The sequence below is a fragment of the Pyrgilauda ruficollis genome, unplaced genomic scaffold (genome assembly GCF_017590135.1).
Source record: "Pyrgilauda ruficollis isolate IOZ18807 unplaced genomic scaffold, ASM1759013v1 scaffold23, whole genome shotgun sequence".
Classification (NCBI taxonomy): domain Eukaryota; kingdom Metazoa; phylum Chordata; class Aves; order Passeriformes; family Passeridae; genus Pyrgilauda; species Pyrgilauda ruficollis.
In genome coordinates, this window is record NW_024522539.1 from 6,629,577 (window position 1) to 6,647,027 (window position 17,451).

Here is a 17,451-nt window from a genome sequence, read left to right on the forward strand (position 1 = left end):
AGGAAGAGGATAAAATCTACCCCATGCCTCAGATACTCAGCTGCCTGCTGTGCTCTCAGTAACATTCCCCTGACATTTGGGCTCTGCTGGGATCTGGCACAAGAGCAGAACAGTCCCACCCCATCCCACCCCATCTCTGGGATTTGCCCAGAATTTATTTTTAACACAGCCTCAGTGTGAACATTTGTGTTGGGATTTGAATGAATTCATGCTGATCCCTGACTCAGAGCTCGTCTCACCCTGACTGTGCCAATAGCCAGGACTGTCAAGAGAACAGACAGCACAATCTCCCCCACCTTTCACCAGGAGTCTCACAAGAGGCAGACCCAAAGCCATCCTCCTCATTCCACATGTAGGAAGGAATCTTTGGGCAGCCATCCTAGATGGAGCCATTCCTGCTGTCCAGGGTAACTAACTTGTTCTACAACATAAGACATGTCCAAGAGGGCCCTAAACTGGGCTTAAAATGACCTTTCCAAACTAGCAGCCCCGGCTAAATCCTTTATTTCCCTGGTTCTGGAATGTGAGCAATGGGCTAGAGCAGGAGCAGTGGCCCAGCTGAGAGAAGACTTGGAAGACTGGGCTGTAACTTTCTGGTATGCCAAGCCCCCAGGTATAGCTTGAAACACAAGGTCCTTGCTCTTGCATACACCTGATGGCCACCACCTCCCTTGCCCAATGCTCCTCATCAATTACAGCACAGAGACATAAAATGACTGATACTTTTAATACAAAGAGCCTGTCATTTATTTATTAGCTGGCGACAGGCCCTGCAGTCCTGGATGGATGCATTATAAATCAGCTGCATTTCTAACCATTAAAAATTCATCCAATTCATAATGTAGGATGCCTATAATTTCCTTATTAGTGTTGAGTGTGAAGGATTTTTCTTTCTCCTCCCTTGGCTCTTTGCTTTCCCAAGATCTTGCTCATCTGAGGATTAGCTTGGCTTAATCCTGCAAGAGGGAGGTGGAGGGGTGAGAAGGGCTGGGAGAAGGGAGACAAGGACTAAGAAAATTTTGTTCCAGTGTTTTCTTCTAGTTGCAATTTGCCATATATACTTAGGAGACTTAGCTGTCTCCTGACATACTTATGGGAGCAAGAGAAACTGCTTGTCCTGAATTTAAGACATGTTTGTATTGTAGGAGAAAAAAATTCCCTTTTATCTCACAAAGGGAAAAAAGGAGTATGGTGGTTGGACAGGGAAGGATGATGTAAAACCTGTTAAAAGGACAAGTAAGATAAGAACAGGTGTCCATACATTATAAATCAGTGCATTTAAAATAGATCAAACATATATATGAGATTTATATATAAAAATAGGTAGGTATAGTAACCTTCAGACTCAGTGCTCTCATTCAGTGAGGAAAAATAGGTTAGTAGGCCTGAAAGAAAGGTGTGACATTTTTACAGACCCATAGTGGTGACAAAAAAATCTTCAGGTGATGCTGCAGCATCAGCAAAGGAACTTGGAATGAGCATCAGAAAAAGCTGAGTCTATGTGAAACTGTAAATCATCACTTAATTTGAGTGCTGCATCCCACGTTGACCAGGCTTGGCTGCAGACAGCAGGACAGCCTGGTCCTTGGTGTGGTACACACAGAAATGTTCATGCTTTCACTGTGTCTCAGTTTGTTCCCATCTCTTAAAGAGATGTATCCAGGGAGGGGCAGGGAGAGAGGGCTGGAACAGATTCAAGCCAGGCTCAGCACTAGGTAACTTCCAGTGTGTTTAGGAATGAGCGTACAGGAATCAAAAAATGGATTATGCAATAAACCCTGCCTTAATGGGAGACAAGCCCAGGCTTGTCTCAGAGCAATCCTCGCATGCTGTGACTCCAATGTACTTTTCACCTCGAGATGCTTGCATACAAACCTTACATCAGCTGCACATGGAAATGGGTTTACTGGGTTATCCAATGGGTATGTTCACTTCAGCAAATCACACCTTGTTCAACAAGGCCCATGCTTTACTCTCAGCCATGGTGAAAAATAGCTGCTTCAGGTCAGGGCTTTGGGAGCACACGGGCAGGAGTGGTGCTTCCATGAGCAGCAGCACCTTCCCTCACCCCACTGAGCCACTCCCTGCCTGGACCCACCAACAAGAGCAAGACAGACAGCAGGATGTTGAGGTGGACTGGAAGTGTCCAGCAATCAAAAATGGCAATTTCTGCATTTTTGCTATGTGAAGCAGTCATGTTTTGCTCCACCTGCACTGTGCTGCTGGGAGCCATCTCTGTCTGCCCACCCCACCTCCTCAGAGCCAGCCACCACACAAGGCTGGGAAACAAAAGCCTCCTTCCACACAAGAAACTCTTTAGCCAGAATATTTTTTACATAGGTCTTTCCCCAAATTTCAGGACTGAATGGGGTATTTTGGGTTGTTTAGCCCAAAAGCAGCACTAAGCACAGGTTTGGGTTTTTTTGACCTCTACTGATGTGCAGGTTCTCTGCTACATTCTGGGTTGTACTTGTCCCACAGGGCAGTACCACTAATAATGTTCCTGCTGTGTGTGTGGTCATGCAAAAGTGCTCTAACTCCTAAACAATAGCAGCTCTTTTTAATTAGGAATCACAATTTAACCAGACAACAATCAAACAGTGAGAGCCTGCAATCTCCAAACCAGAGAGACACCTCTGTCTGGTCACAGTGAGGCCCCATGCACTTCAGAGAGATTTTAAACCTGACAAAGAGCCTGGGGAGATTAAAAAGTCACAAGAAAACGTCCTTGTACACTCTGGGAACTCCTGGTTCCTTCGAGGGTATCCCATGGCCAGGTACAACAGGCACATCCTCTTTATTCCAAGAATGCAGAAGTGCCCCAGCTGCCAGACACTTTCTCAACAGCCAATCATTATAAGGCACAAAAAACTCATTCAAAAACAAGACAAATGTTTAAATGAGGACCAAAAGAAATCAATACCACCACTCAGCCCATGCACACATACACACACTAGCCATTTTTACAGCGACCCACAGCAAAACTCACAAAATCCACGAGCCATTAGGAGGACACTCTTGACACCTGGGCTGCCTGAGTCTGCAATAGCCTCAGGTGGAGCACTGTGTTGTTGTCTCTTGTCTTGCAGTGATGAAACCACACCCATGGAGAGAGCTGGCTGGTGAACAGAGCCCTGCTCTCTCTGGCACAGACACTTCCTTCAGGTTTAAGCCCACCACAAGCACAAATGGGTAGGGAGAAGCACCAAGACCCAGACACACAGCTGCTAACAGAGGGAGTGTAAACCTGTTTTTATCCCAGTTGTGTTCCACTCCTCTCACCCTGCCATGATGAGTCTGGACTCATGCCAGACCATGGGTGAGTGGACAAGGATACTGTGGGGTGTATGTGGAGAACAGGGAATGCTGCAAGAGGAGTGGGAGGGTGTGAGCCCCTGTATGAGATGAGCAGGGGGCTGGATAGAAGGTGGAATGTCAGGGTGTACATACACATCCCCCATGAGATGTTGCATTCTTGGGCACTCTGGTCCAATCCAACGGATGCAGGGATGAGGCTTCCAGGCAAAAAGAGCAGCCTGCTGCACTAGAGCCACTCCAAATCCAGTAGGAAAACAGGTCAGGACCTCCTCTCATCTGGCTTGTTAAGTTCTTGACAGTTCACACATCACAAGCTCCCTTCCTGAAATTGCCCCAGGTGAGCCAACCCTGCTTCCAGACTCCACAGACATCAGGATTGAACAGTCCAGTGAGGATGCTGTTAGGCAGAGGAGAAAGCAGAGTTTTGTATGAGAAAATACTTCCCTGTCAACCCCTTGATGTCTGTATCCAGCAATCTCTCCACAGGCGGGTCACCATCAACAGCCCAAAGCCACATTCTTCTTGGTTTAAGGGTTTCTCTTGCTCATGGATCTTCACCCCAGGAACCAATGTATCATCACTCAGCTGGGCTGCCAGTGTCACTTCCCAATTCTGGGGCTGGAGCCTGCTGGTTCCCCTTTAATCCTGGGTGTTGTTACAAATATCTCCAGTAAACACACATTAAAGCAACAGAGAATAGATCTAAAATCCAAACAGCGGCAGGAGGTGATCGTCTTGTGCTCAAACCAAGTCAGGTGCCCATCCCATCAGGAGCAAGAAGGGCTGCACTGCTGGCTCCAGCAGCTCCTCCTAAAGCAGGCAGGGACCAGGCAGACCACGCTGCTTTTCTTCCTCATGGTACAAGCACGCAGACAACATCTCCAGAGCTGGCTGAGCGGTAAGGTATGTGCAATGGATCTTGCCAGCCTTTCCAAGACATCCTGAAAAAAACCTCATTTCTGCAGCATCATCACAGCAGGAAGGTCTGAAGTGTGTGAGACTGCAACTCAAAGTGCAGGTGCAATAGGTGGGATGGGCACTCCACTTCTGCAAAAGTAGGTTGGACTGCTGGAAAATGTGGATATTTCTTCCACTTGCTCTTTCAGGGATAGAAGAAATGATGCAGAACAGAAAATAGCCCCAGGCAGGAAAACTGAGAGCCGGGAAGGTTGGCTCAAGTCCCACTGTCCATGGTATGTCTCCTGTTGGTCAGATGTTGCAGCCTGGGCAAGGGGACAAGAAGGTGATTCTGGGCACAAGGGAAGTTCAGCTCTCCTCTGATGGGAGACAGAAGCAGTAATTTTGGTTGCCCACACATTTCTTTAGAATACCTACAGCACCTGCTCTGGGAACAGCCAGCCAGAGCCCACAAGGCTTCTTCAACATCCAAATCTTTTGCAGGATGTTCACATCAGTACTTGGAGCTCAAAGCAGTTTCCATGAGAGCCAACAGCAAACCAGAAGGGATGGAAATTTGGAGACAGAAGGTCATTGCAGGGACCCCCAATGCCTTCACCTGCTGGCAGCTGAGCTCTGAGGTCAGGGGCTGTCCACAGTCCACAGCCACAAGCCCAGGCTGTGCTACAAACAGTGAAGAGACACAGCAGAGAGCAGCAAAACACACATAAATGAGTAAACAGCTACTCACAGGTCCTCGTTAAAACCCTTAAAATACCTCACATGAGCTGAGTGAGAAGGACAAGACTGTAAAACCATGAGAGCTTCAGCACAGAAGAGTCTTCACCCACAAGTGCCTACTTCAGAAGAGTAATGGGAGCTGGGTCCTTCTGGGGAAGAGCCTGGGGACTTCATTTTACAGCAGGCAAGAGGAAAAGAATAGTTTGGAGAAACAGCAGAGCTCTGTGTGAGGGAGGGACTGAAACCTGTGGAGCCTGGCCCCAGGCTCGGCATGGAGAAGCAGAGTGCTGCTGTCACTTCACCCTGTGCTCCACATTTATATTACATAAAAAGAATATTTGACAAATTATCTTATCCCAGGGAAAAGAAAAAAAAAAAAAAAAGAGGAAAAGTTTATTTTCCACTAACGACTGTCTCAGTTTTCTTTTTTAGGCAAATAAAACTACAAGCACTTACGACTTCAGTTTTATGTTGTTGCTGTTTTTGGCAAAAACGGGACCATGAACTGACCGAAAATAGAAATGCTGCATACTTTGTATCTTCCCATGACTAGGATGAACAAAACACACTAGACAAGCAAAAAAAATTTAACAGTTCTAAGGGTAAATATCCTTTTCCTTTTAGTTTTTGAGATCTATTGAAAGCAGAGTTAAGAAAATCTATTTGTTTAAAAAATACGATTTTTGAAATGACCACAATGTTCTTTTTAAGCTGCACTGAAATAAAAGATAAAGACAGGGTACTGAGTGAAAGAGTGCTGATGGCGCTTTTATTGTGTGATTTGCCTTGTTTTTTTCTGAAGTACTTCTTTTTAGCCGATTACCACGTATTTACAGTTAGTGTAATTATATCTAATTACTTAATTAGCATGAATACGTGTAATTACTAACTTTGAATATGTAATTATGTCAGGGCAGCCTGTAATAAATGAGGTTGAAAAAAACCCTCATTAGGACTCTACGAAAGGACGGCTGCTCCACCCGTGTGGAGAATGCATCCCAGTCCCCAGACTGCGCCAGTCCTGGAAAACACAGCCAGCTCCAGTCCTGCCTGGCAAAAACCTCCCCTAAAATCAAAGAATTTCCCCCAAAAGTTCAGCTTCACATTATTTGTTGCAACTGAGCATCCACTGCTGGGATGCAGGTGGGGGATCTGCCCCCCAGATTAATTTTCTCCATCAGGGTTTGGATTTTTATCTCCAATTTGTGCCATTCTCCAGAAGACCTGTTTTGTTAGATGAGAAATACAAGGGAACTGAACAACTCCACAGCACTGAAACTGTGCTGTGGCATTTGAGTAAAGCTCAAGAGATCAGATCCAAGAACCAATCTGCATCTGATGCATTGTGCTTAGAATTAATTACTACTTAATTACTATTATTAAAGTAAAACGACCTTCCAAAATGTTTCTTCTGAAACATTACCAATATTTCACCACAGAAGTCTCCAGCTACTCATAATTACAAAACTTCAATTTTGGGAAATCAAATCCTGATATTCAAGAGAGGGAGATAACGTAAGAAGCTGCTGTTACTGCCAGGCCTGCCCAGAAGGAGAAACAGCCAAATTTTGGCCACAAATGGGGGTAGACTGGATCATGTTTTGCATTACCAAAATCTCTGACCATTGGCTGATGTTATGTAGTCCTAAACTCTCATCCTCATCACTTTCTCTGCCCACCATGCTTGCCACAAGTCCCATTCTTCTCCTCTGATCTGTTAATTTCCAGATATGGAGGTGCAAACTCGTCACAACCTGTTGCTCCTCCTGCTGCTGTTTGCCAAGCAGATATGAACTTGGTTTCCCTTCCGTGTACACAAGATCAGGAGAAAAAGGCAGTTTTAGCCTATTCTTCTGAAATCCACTTGTGATTGTACTGTCCACATTGCCAAGCTCTTTTCTTAACCCTCCAGGTAGGGCCAAGGACAGCTGAAGCAAGGACAGGATACAAACCCAGCACAGCCTGGAGTTACAGCACAGAGATGGGGGAGCATCTTCTCAACAACTAAATGCTTCAACATGCGAAAACACAGTGGTGCTGGTGTCCTCCGTGGCTCTTTGAGAACCCCTCACCCAGGAAGGGAAAGAGAATTCTGAGTCAAGCTTGTCTCCCCTCTGCACTAAGTCAGGCAGTAACAGAAAGAGGGTAAGACAACTGCAAAAATCCCAGAAAGCCAGAAGTGAGGGCAGGTTCCTGTGCCCCTCATCCCATCGACACGAGGACAGCACATTCCCAGTGAAGAACAGGTCTCTGTCTCCTTGAGGACATATTAAGAAGAGGATCCCATGGGACAGCACTGCACAGAGGGAGCACAAGGCCTCCGGCTGCACAGGCAGGGAGCTGCTCTCCATATTTCAGCTGCAATTCCATTATGCAGAGCTAAGTGGCTGGGAATAAACATCCCTCATCCCTGCGTGATAAGTGATGCTTGCTAGTATGGAGGGTGACAGAAATCTATATCACATCAATGCACTATTAATACTGCATTAAGCACATAGAGTTTGCTCCCCTCGCTGCAGCACGGCAATGGGGATCGGCATGTCCTCGACCCAGGCAGCATCCAAGAGCACAGGGATGTTGCAGGAGGAAGGAAGGAGAAAAGCTTCATGTTGGAGAGGGAAAATGCTTGCTGAAGGTGTTGCTCTAGCAACAGCTCAGTGTAAAGGAGAGATGCTGGGTGCCACGGAACACCTTTGCTCACAGCTGGGCAGCAGCTCTGGGGGAGGTGGTGGAGTGAGGAATTTGCATCTGTACACACTCAGCTGGGCATAGAGGCACTCCCCAGCCCAGAGGAGCTCTCTTTAGAAGTGACAGCAAAGGGAGAAGTGTTTGTGTCCAAGCTCTACACAGGGGGAGGGAAAAACCCTCCAGCATGACAACCACGGGGAGAACAGGAGCAACAAATATTTTGCAGCCCAGGCTTATGTTGAATAGAGCACATCAGATCAAACAAACCCCTTAGAGCAAAAGCTCCCCAAAGCACAGTTAATTTAATATGTGAATTTTGAAACTTTCCAGCCTCAAGAAAAGCCACCAGTGAAGTCAGAAGTTTTGACCAAGTTAAAGCCTGGGGACTAAAATACAAAACACACACCAAATTCAACTCTGCCTGAGGAGTCAAGGATTGGGTTTTGCCCCATGAATGACAAAGAAATCTAAAAACAGAAAGCACCCAACTGTAGTTTGCCTCTTATTATCCCCCAAAGGCAATACCAGTGTTGTGGGGTTTGGTTTCAGCCCCACTGCCTTGCAGTCCTGGAAAAGCTGGAGCATTCTCTCCTGTGGCACCCTTCACAGGAGAAGCACCTCCAGATACCACCCCAAGGATCTCTGTGGACCCTTCAGATCCTACTCAAACAGCCCCTTGAAGCTCTGAGGTCAAATCCTGCTGCGAGTGACTTCCCCTGCAACCCACCCAGCTCTGACAAGTGCCACAGGGCAAAGGCTCAGAGCAAAACTTAATCCTTTGAGGTTTAAGCTCTGCTACAGCCTCAAGAGCACCCACATCTTGCAATGGTCGATGTGCAGATTAAAGAGATCTGAGACAGCACAGCAGGGAAAGGAAGAAAAAGTAAAGCGGGGGAGCCCTCCCTCCCAAGCCATCAGAGTTTGTAAATCATTTTGAGATGAGGTGCTATAAGAAATGTAAAATATATAATTAACAGCACAGAAAACCACGCTACATTCAGCTTCTCCACTCCTGCCTAATCACCGCCCTCCTCCTCCCCTCTCTACAAACAGACCAAATTTAGCACATTAAAATGAAAATGAAGGGGAAAGCCAGGCACGTTCTTTGCGTACATCCCATTGCTCTGGCAGGTGAAGGACGGTGCTAAGAGCTTGGGCACAAGCCAGCAGGACCCATGAGGGTGCACAGTGTGGGCTGCCCAAGGGATACCTCCATGGGAGCAGCAGCTGCTGCTCCCCTTCTCCTGATGGAGGAATGGAGGCCAGGAGCAGCGTGCTCCTGCTGAGCACTCAATGCCACATGGCTTCCTGCAGGTTGGGAGATGGCTCTTCTCCCTGTTTGCAGGGGCTGAGGTCTGTCTCCTGCCCCCGTGAGTCAGCAGCAGCCAAGGGAAGAGCAGAGGTGATATCAGCAAAGCACTCCCTGCTTCTGGCTGGGCCACAGAGATAGCCCAAGCTGAGGGCTTTGCACCTTTGGTTTTGCAGGATTTTTATTTTTCCAGTTCTACCTGGAGCCAAGATACACCAAAAGGATGTGCAATAGCAAGAGAGGAATGTTACCCAAACCTCCTGCATTGCTCAGCTTGCATCTCAGAGCTGGTGAGAGGCCTGGGAGAGCTGAGCTACCGCCTGTGAGCCGCATGCTGGGGAAGGCTGCATCCCACCACTCGCGTGGGAAGTGGTGCAGGACTCCCAGAAAAGCATCCTTTTACACAGCACTTTTCTTTTATGCTCAGAATTTAGAAACACAACATGGAGAGGGACACTTGATCACCTCCTGCTAGTCTAATGAGCCCAGTTCATGAACCAAATTTATACAGAAAAGATGCAGAAGCTTTACAGAAGCCCATAAAAACAAGACATCCAGCATCTAAAATTCCTGGAGACAAAGATAGCTCCAGGCTTCTGCCACACCTATGCCCATGTACCCTGAGCTTCCCCCTGGCCCTTTGGGGAGCCAAAGAGGCAGCCCCATGACTGGGAAACTGCTGGAGGAGGAAGGGGAGGCAGGTCCTTTCCCCAGCCAAGCAGGGGTCACATCCATCCCCGCGCTCCCAGGGGGCTCTTGCTCACACCTGGGACCTCATGCTTGGAGCTGATGAGGAAGAGCCCGGCTTGGAATGGCACTTTCAGGCGGGGGGGGGAAGGTGACAGGTGGGTGGCAGAGGGAGGGTGAAGGGAGGTGAAGGTGAGAGTGGAAAGTCTTTTCTGGAAGCATCTACATGTATGTTGTGATTTCTGAGACCTGAGATTCAGTTTGGTTTCTGGACCATACCAAGACCCACTCTCCTCAAAAAACCTCCTTCTCTTCTTCCTCATCCTCTTAACCTCTCCCTCCCCACCCTCCTTCCCCCAGCCCCCCAGCCCACCCCTCAGCCCTGGCGGGGGCCGTGGCTCGGGCACTCACACGTGTCTGGCTTGTGGCAGTTGTGACCTTGCCGGAAGTACTGGGGGTTCTCGATGACGGGGATGCGTGTCATGCCGATCACCACCGTGTCCGGGCCAGCGTCCAGGGACGAGGGCGTCGTGATGCCGTGGTTGATGTGGTGGAGAGGACTGGCTGAGTCCTCCTCTCCGCTGATCACTGCCACGGGACCTGCAAACAGCACACACATCCGTCAGGGCCGGCAGAGGACAGGGAGGCCTGTTCATCCCATGCTCATGGATGGATCACCACCAGCCCATCCTAGCGCCCCTGCCTGTTGTCCCATCCCCAGGCTTAGTTTCTCCAGGGAGCTCACAGGGTAGAGAAGACATCTCAAGTTTTCCTCCTGGCTTTAAGGTACCAGGCTAAAAATCCCAAAGGTGAATCATGCAAAAAGTCTTCTCCTAGGGCTGTCATGAGAGTGCAGTTGCTGTGGTGACTGTACACTCTGGCATCACAAGCTTGGCAGAAATCATAACCAGGCTTAGACTGAAGAAACGTCACTCCCAAAGGGTTAGTTCACCTCAAATTCATATTTGTGATATGTCTGTTGCCCAGTGTGTTGCCCATCTTTTTGCCCTCCTGCAGCTTCACCTGAGCAAACTCACCGAGCCCTTCAGTCAGGCTGATGCCTACAGGGACCCACAATGTACTGGAACAAATCCTGCTCAGCTCAGGCTCATTCCTACCACCACAACCACAAATGGCAGCAGCTTCCCCTTACCCTCTTAACCCCCAAAATTCACAGCACCATCGACAGACAAGAAAATGAAGCAAAGTAGTCAGGCATGCAAGATAGGAGCAATGGAAGGCTCCTATCCCCTGTGTTTTATTTTGGTATTAGACCCTCCACTACTTGTTGCAGCCATTCTTGCTGCGTTGGTGTTGGACAAGGTAGGGACCACAGTGAAATCTTGCATGAGACCTTTTTGATATTTTAACATGGGAAGAAAATCCACACTCAACAAGTGACACTCTTTTTCTCCTGTCTGGATGTTACCAGGGACTACCAGAAGCTCAAGTAAAAAGGAGCAGAGATGCTGCAGTTAGGCTTTCAACTTATTCAGAGCAGCCAGCCTTTTACCTACACTGCATAAAAAATGCTCATCTCCCATCAGTAATCTGCTTCTAATTGCACAATTATTTTATTATGTAGCACTGGCAACAAAGAAGGGACTCTTCAAGCTATTTTACTCTCCAGAGCTACTGGGAGGACGAGGAGCACACCGGCTCCATGCAGCCATTCTGCCTGCATTAATCTAGTCTAAAGGCTGCTCATTTTTGGTGCTTCAAGTATTGTTTGTTCTTCCAAGTGGGATATAATAAAGTTATTGTGTAATTAGCAGAGTCTTGGCAGCTGTGACAGGTGTTTTAGTCACGAGGAAAAAAGCTCTCGCCCTTTACTGTGAATTCCTTCTGGCAGGTTATGTTTTTTTAACGTTACTCCCCGGGCCCGCGTGACTTCCCAGCTCTTGAGGTGCAAAAGCAAAATTCAGCTCTTGATGCAAGATGCCTCTGTTGGGACTACACATGGTGTATTTCTCCAAACACAAAAAGCAAATGGGCAATTTTGGTTTGAATGACTTTTGTTCCTTCACAATGTCAATTCACTGCAGACAGAGCAGGAGGACTCGGTTTTGCATGATGTGCACGTTCCTTCAGCCACACCCTGCACTGCTGGCTGGCCCAGCTGTGGTGGGAAGGGGAGAACGCTGCATTTCAAGGTGCAGTTAAAAAAAATCATAAATATCACCTGACACAGACTGGTGTAAATAATCTGAGAGAAGACCATAAAGATGTCCCCTGCAGTGGGAGAGGCTATTGAGGGCTTACTGCTTTCCTTAAGAAGCCTAGGCATTGCTCCAAAGAATGGCACCTCATCAGGCAAGGGGATGTGAAAGGCCTCTCTGGTGGATTATAGTCAAGTTGGATGAGACTTTGAGCAGACTGGTCTCATGGAATGTGTCCCTGTCCATCGCAGGAAGGTTGGAGTAGCTGATCTTAAGGGTCCCTTCCAACCCAAAGCACTCTGTTTCTGTGTGAAGGAAGTTTTCATTGCTCTCTTTTCTGAGAGCAGAAACCACACCTTTGTGCCGAGGAGCCAAGAGGATGTAACCAACCATGGTACAAACACCAGGCTGACACAGACCCTGCTGAGGATGTGTTTCTCAGGACTCACAAAGCCCTGCCAGCATTTGACCCTTGCTGTCCTTGCTTGCTCAGCACCTCCTCATTTTTAGGAAGCACAGATCAAGGCAGTGTCCCTCCAGCACAGGCAGGTTGAAAGGGCATGGCTACATCTAAAAGAGCAGAGGACAAGTCAGGAGGTTTAGTACTTGTGAAAACAAGCACAGCAAACATCTATTAGCCAATGTTCTTGTGGCCATTTCTCTGAAATAAACAGACCCAGAGTTTGACCTTCTTTACACTCCACAGGGTTGGGTTTTTTTCAGTGGTTTACTTCTTAGGAGGACTTTGTTCATGTGTTATCTTAGTTTCACCCCCAAACATATCCAAGGTCTTTGAGGCAAGAGGTAGCCACATCTCAGCTGATCCACAGCTGCATCCTCATTCCTCACAGTGCTCACAATGAACATTGTGTCCCATGAATGGACTCACTCTGAGTCATTCAGCTCAGGTCAATGTCACCAAGCTTTTACAAGACCTACCAACCATTTACAAGACCTACCAACCCTCAAAAACCTCAGAGCTGAACTCTGATTCTCCACCTCAACCCCTTCACATCTCTGCAAAAGTGGGAAACCACAAGAACTGCAAACCACAGGGAGAACACAACATGTAAAGTGTGTTCTACCCTTGCAGTAATCCAGGGACAGTTTACTGCCTCCAACTGTACTTCCAGGTCTTGAAAAAAAACTAAAATAAATCACATTCCCAAGAATCCTAAGGAACACTTACAACAGATTCACTGCATTAGGCTTCCAACTTTCCAAAACAGTTCTGGTGATTGTAGGCACAGATTTGACATGCCCTAGAACATATAATTCATCCAAATATCCTCTAAAGGATATAATTTGATTAAAGGCAATTTTCAGTTGAGGACTTCTCCAAGTTTCTCCTATTATGTTTTGAGGGTTTTGGGTGTGGTGGGGGAGTACAAATCTGGACAACAATAATTCCTACAGCCACAGTCATGCTGCTTTATCACATTAATTCTCTCATTCCCGTCTCTTCTAGCTGGTCACTGCTGAGATCCAATTCCTTCTAAGCCCACAGCCTCTCTGTTGTCACTCTGAGACTCAGACAAGTGCTGGACTCACTGTGCAAGCCTGAGACAAACTTTAAAAACATCGTGGATATCAAACAGCCACCAATCACTTTTATAGGTGTGACTATTGCCCTGACTCAAAATATACTCTGCCATTAGCAACTCCTGGAAATAAAGCAGCTACCTAGACTTCAAATTTTTGAATCTATCTTGGCAATAAAATATATTTTTTCTGCTTTTAAGTAGGCAAAGAGGTTCAGTTTTCTGATGTATAATGCTGGTGAATGGCTTTATTTGGAAGAATTCTCACTGGTTTCACCAGTGCATTTTCCAGGTAAAGTTAAAGGAAAAAAACATGAAGCAGAAAAAAAAAAACAGAGTACAGATTTTAGAGACTTAGCTTTACCTTCCATTTGACAGGGAAATGTGTAGAGAGAGATAGAAAAGAAGACAGTTTTGTATAGTAAAATGTATGATAATAGACAAAGGGTAGCTTGGAGTAATTCCTAACATACCATTGTGTGATTTTAAAACATTATATAAAATATTTCAGAGCTTTTCAGAACAGTGATGCAGTAGCTGTTTTTGTGAATAGCTCAGCCTGTGTTATGGACAAACATACTACAGATATTAACTATAAAAAGGGTCTATTTGTTAAAACTTTAAGAAGTCCATGTCCATTCTGAGCATTGGACCTGTTACAGCTGCACTCTGAAAGGCTCTCCCCTGGCTCTCCTTCCTTCCAAGCAGGGCTCTCAGCAGCCAGCAGCCTCCACACTGTCTGTGAGGACACAGCTGAGCTGTTTTCCATGCTAACCCCATGAAGCTTTCCTCTCCTGACAGGGAGGCAAAACCAGCAGCAGTGATGGAGGCACTCCATCACTACTTTTCCCTGTGAGGAAAGGCTGGGGAGATGTTAGGGCTGCCCAGGGTTGCCCTGAGGGAAGAAGCAGCCCCTGCTCCAGCCCCTTCACAATGCCAGTGGGAGAGTCAGCCACAATAAGTTGGAAACCAGGACCAAATTCATCTGATGTTCACCAAAGAGCAGTGAGGCAGCTTGGAAATGTTACTTTTGGAAACGCCACAAGCAGCAATTCTGTTCTGCCTTCCCTCCCACACCTCCTCTACAGCCAACTCCTCTTTCCTGAGAAAAACACCTCACTCAAACACCACCATGCCCAGCCTCATCTCCACCCTCTGTTCTTCCCCAGCCTCCCAGTCAGGCTGCTCTCCATCCATCCATCCATCCATCCATCCATCCATCCATCCAGCCATCCTTCCATCCCAGCAATGTTCCAACTCTTCTCACTTTGCATCCACCCTGATATTATTATCTCTGTAAACATTCCTCCAGATTCCCCCAAAATCTCTGCTTTTCAGAAAATCTCTCATACTCTGTTCAGCACTGTTCCCCCTGGCTAAACTAGAGTTTGGCTTGGTGTTTACCTTCACCTCCCTGTTTATTTGGAAGCTCTGTGAACAGGATATAGTTTTCAGTCCATTTCTGTGAATTGCCTGGTTCATTCACAGTGTTATACAGACAGCTTGTTACTCATGAAAAATAAAGCAAATAATAATAGTAATAAATAGCTTAGGGACCCCTGTTTGCAAGATCATATCATATCATAGTGAGAAATTATTTATCAAGGCTAAGAGCTATACTTTATGATAAAACAAGCTCAGGAATATAGGTTACTGTATAAATAACCATAGATTAGAGAAGATAATGGTCACTTCTCACTTATTTGTAACAGAATGAATGCCCCAAGGCAAACAGGTGAAAAAAACAACAAAAACTCCAGCTTGGCATTACAGTAACCTCTGCAAAGCAGCAAAAGCAACTGAAGGTGAAGAAAACATGACCTCTAAGGGGAAACTGAAAGAATTATGCTTTGTGTTCAGAGGAGAAGACTGAAGGCACACATGATAACAGCCATCAAATATGTAAAGGGTTGCAGCAAAGAGAAATATAATAGCTGTTCTCCACATCCACTGGGAATAAAACAAGAAATAATAGGTTTAAATTGCACTGAGGGAGATTAGAGTTTGAATGTTCTCCCTGATGCCTCACGGTACGGCTGGTTGAGCACCGGAACAGATAACCCAGGGATACTGTGGGGGGTTCAGCCATGGGCAGGCTGGGGAGGGAAAGGCTAAAGAAACTTTTCAAGGACAGTTTAGCTACGGGGAGTGATGCTGCTCAGAGCCCTCACAGGCTGCAGCAATTTTTACCTAGAACCAGAGCCCCCAGCATCTTCCCTCTATGATGCTTCCAAAGAGACTCCAAGGAGGAGCCTCTCCAGCACTGCAGACTAGTTTGGGCAGCACCAGAGCCACTGTGGGTGTAGCACTGGTCTCCAGCATGGTTTCAGAAAGGACAACTCCCTGCACATCGCAGGCCAAGTGCTCAGGACAGAAACCGAGTTTTCTGAGGCAGAGAAGAGTGATGTGAGTGCTCAGGGCCACAGGACAATCCCCTCTCCCCACCCACACCTCTGGGAGCTGTCGTGCAGAACACCATTTTTTGATCAAAAATGATCACTGCAAGAGCTAATTGTGCCATCTCCACTTTTCTTTGTAATATAAAGAAGCCATATAATTAACCTACTTAATTAGGAACTGTATATGACCCATAACTAGAAAAAAAAAAAAAGCTCTCCTAATAAAGTGGGTCACCATGCATTGTATAGCAAGCACTGAAACAGACCTCATTAAATTCCAATATATAGTATATAAAATCCCTTCCCCCTCTGACTCCAAACCCCTGTTGGCACTTCCATATTTCCCCAATCATAATCTTAAATTCTGTTCCTCAAAAGGTCATATCACCAACTGGCAAGTAGATAATTCCAAGGCTACATCTCTCAGCCCAGCTTTAGAACTCAGAGCTACATGCACGCACATAAACAAGGGTAAAAATAACCTCAAACTTCAGCTTACCAGGAAAACAAACAAGTTTAAAAAGAAACTTAAAAAAAATTACCAACCTTTTGTTGGAGCTGAAATCAACCCACACCCCAGGGCTGATCTCTGCACCAGCAATGAGGGGAACTGAAACTCATAAAAGAATAAGCGAAAGCACAATAAATACAATTAAAAATCCAGCCATGCTCAGAGCAAGATTGCATTTACTGTCTCATAAAGAGAGCCTCATCCTTTCAGGCAAACAAAAGAAAATCAATTTCTTAATTTTTATTGACAGATGTGGGCACGGAGCCAAGGCAGAGCTTGGTGCCTACTCAGGGCCTGTTTGGAGCCAGCCTGCCACGGGCTGCAGCTTGTTCTCTGCCCTCCTGCAATGGGAAGCAGCCACTTCTCATCCCCAGAGTCACCAGTCCCAACAACAGGATGGTCTCTTATGTGGCACCTCTTCCCCTGAGCCACAGCAGTCCCCTCACTTGTATAAAACAATGAGATTTATCCAGACCTTCCTCCTAATTCCAGCACTCAGTGCCTCCTTTGTCGCCATCACCTCAACCGTGTCCAAGCAGCATTTCCCACATCCACACAGCTCAATTCCATCTCCATGGCCCAAATTCACCCCAAGCTATCCCTGCATGATGCCAGTGGGCCTGGAGGGCATTGCTGCAGAGGCTGGCTGGAACAGCACAGCCTCTGCTTGAACACCACTGTGGTGGCTGAGGAGCTTCCAAAGGTGCCAATCCCTTCTCTGCCATAGCCCAGGGCACACAGACTCTTCCATCAGCTTTTGGGGAAACAGCACATATAAAAAAAAATCAAATCCTTGAGCTTTGCAGGCAGATGAAGACATCAAGAACAGAAATCTGAACTCTTAAAGGGATATACTCCAAATCCTCAGCTTCCATCCCCTTCAGTAAAAAAGGCAGGAGCAAACAGCAATTCCTTTTCCCTGTTCAACAACATGATGGGTTTTTGATGCTGATGCTCTCGAGGAGATGAAGATCCCTCTGAACTTTAGGGTAAAAGGAAGGGACAGGCCTGGGATCTCTGCACCCACCACTGCTTAGGTTGGACATGTGTCTCCTCCCCCACTTGCACCTTCCAGCCCCTTATACATTGCAGATGCATTATCATATAAAAAAAGCTGTCAGATCCGTTGTCAGTGGGCGATCCCTACATAGGCAATCCTTAAAGCACTTTCTTTCCTGATGCAACGCTGCCAAAATACTGC

The 17,451-nt window shown here is 46.7% G+C and overlaps 1 protein-coding gene across 2 annotated transcripts in view; it reads right to left on the reverse strand.

The window, feature by feature from the left end:
• The window catches only part of NTRK3 (neurotrophic receptor tyrosine kinase 3), a 203,699-nt gene that overhangs the window by 80,175 nt on the left and 106,073 nt on the right, over positions 1–17,451 (reverse strand). For both annotated transcript variants that reach the window (XM_041469251.1, XM_041469252.1), the window contains exon 12: positions 10,052–10,240. In XM_041469251.1, coding sequence (XP_041325185.1) covers positions 10,052–10,240 — 189 coding nt within the window. The remainder of the gene's footprint in view (positions 1–10,051; positions 10,241–17,451) is intronic.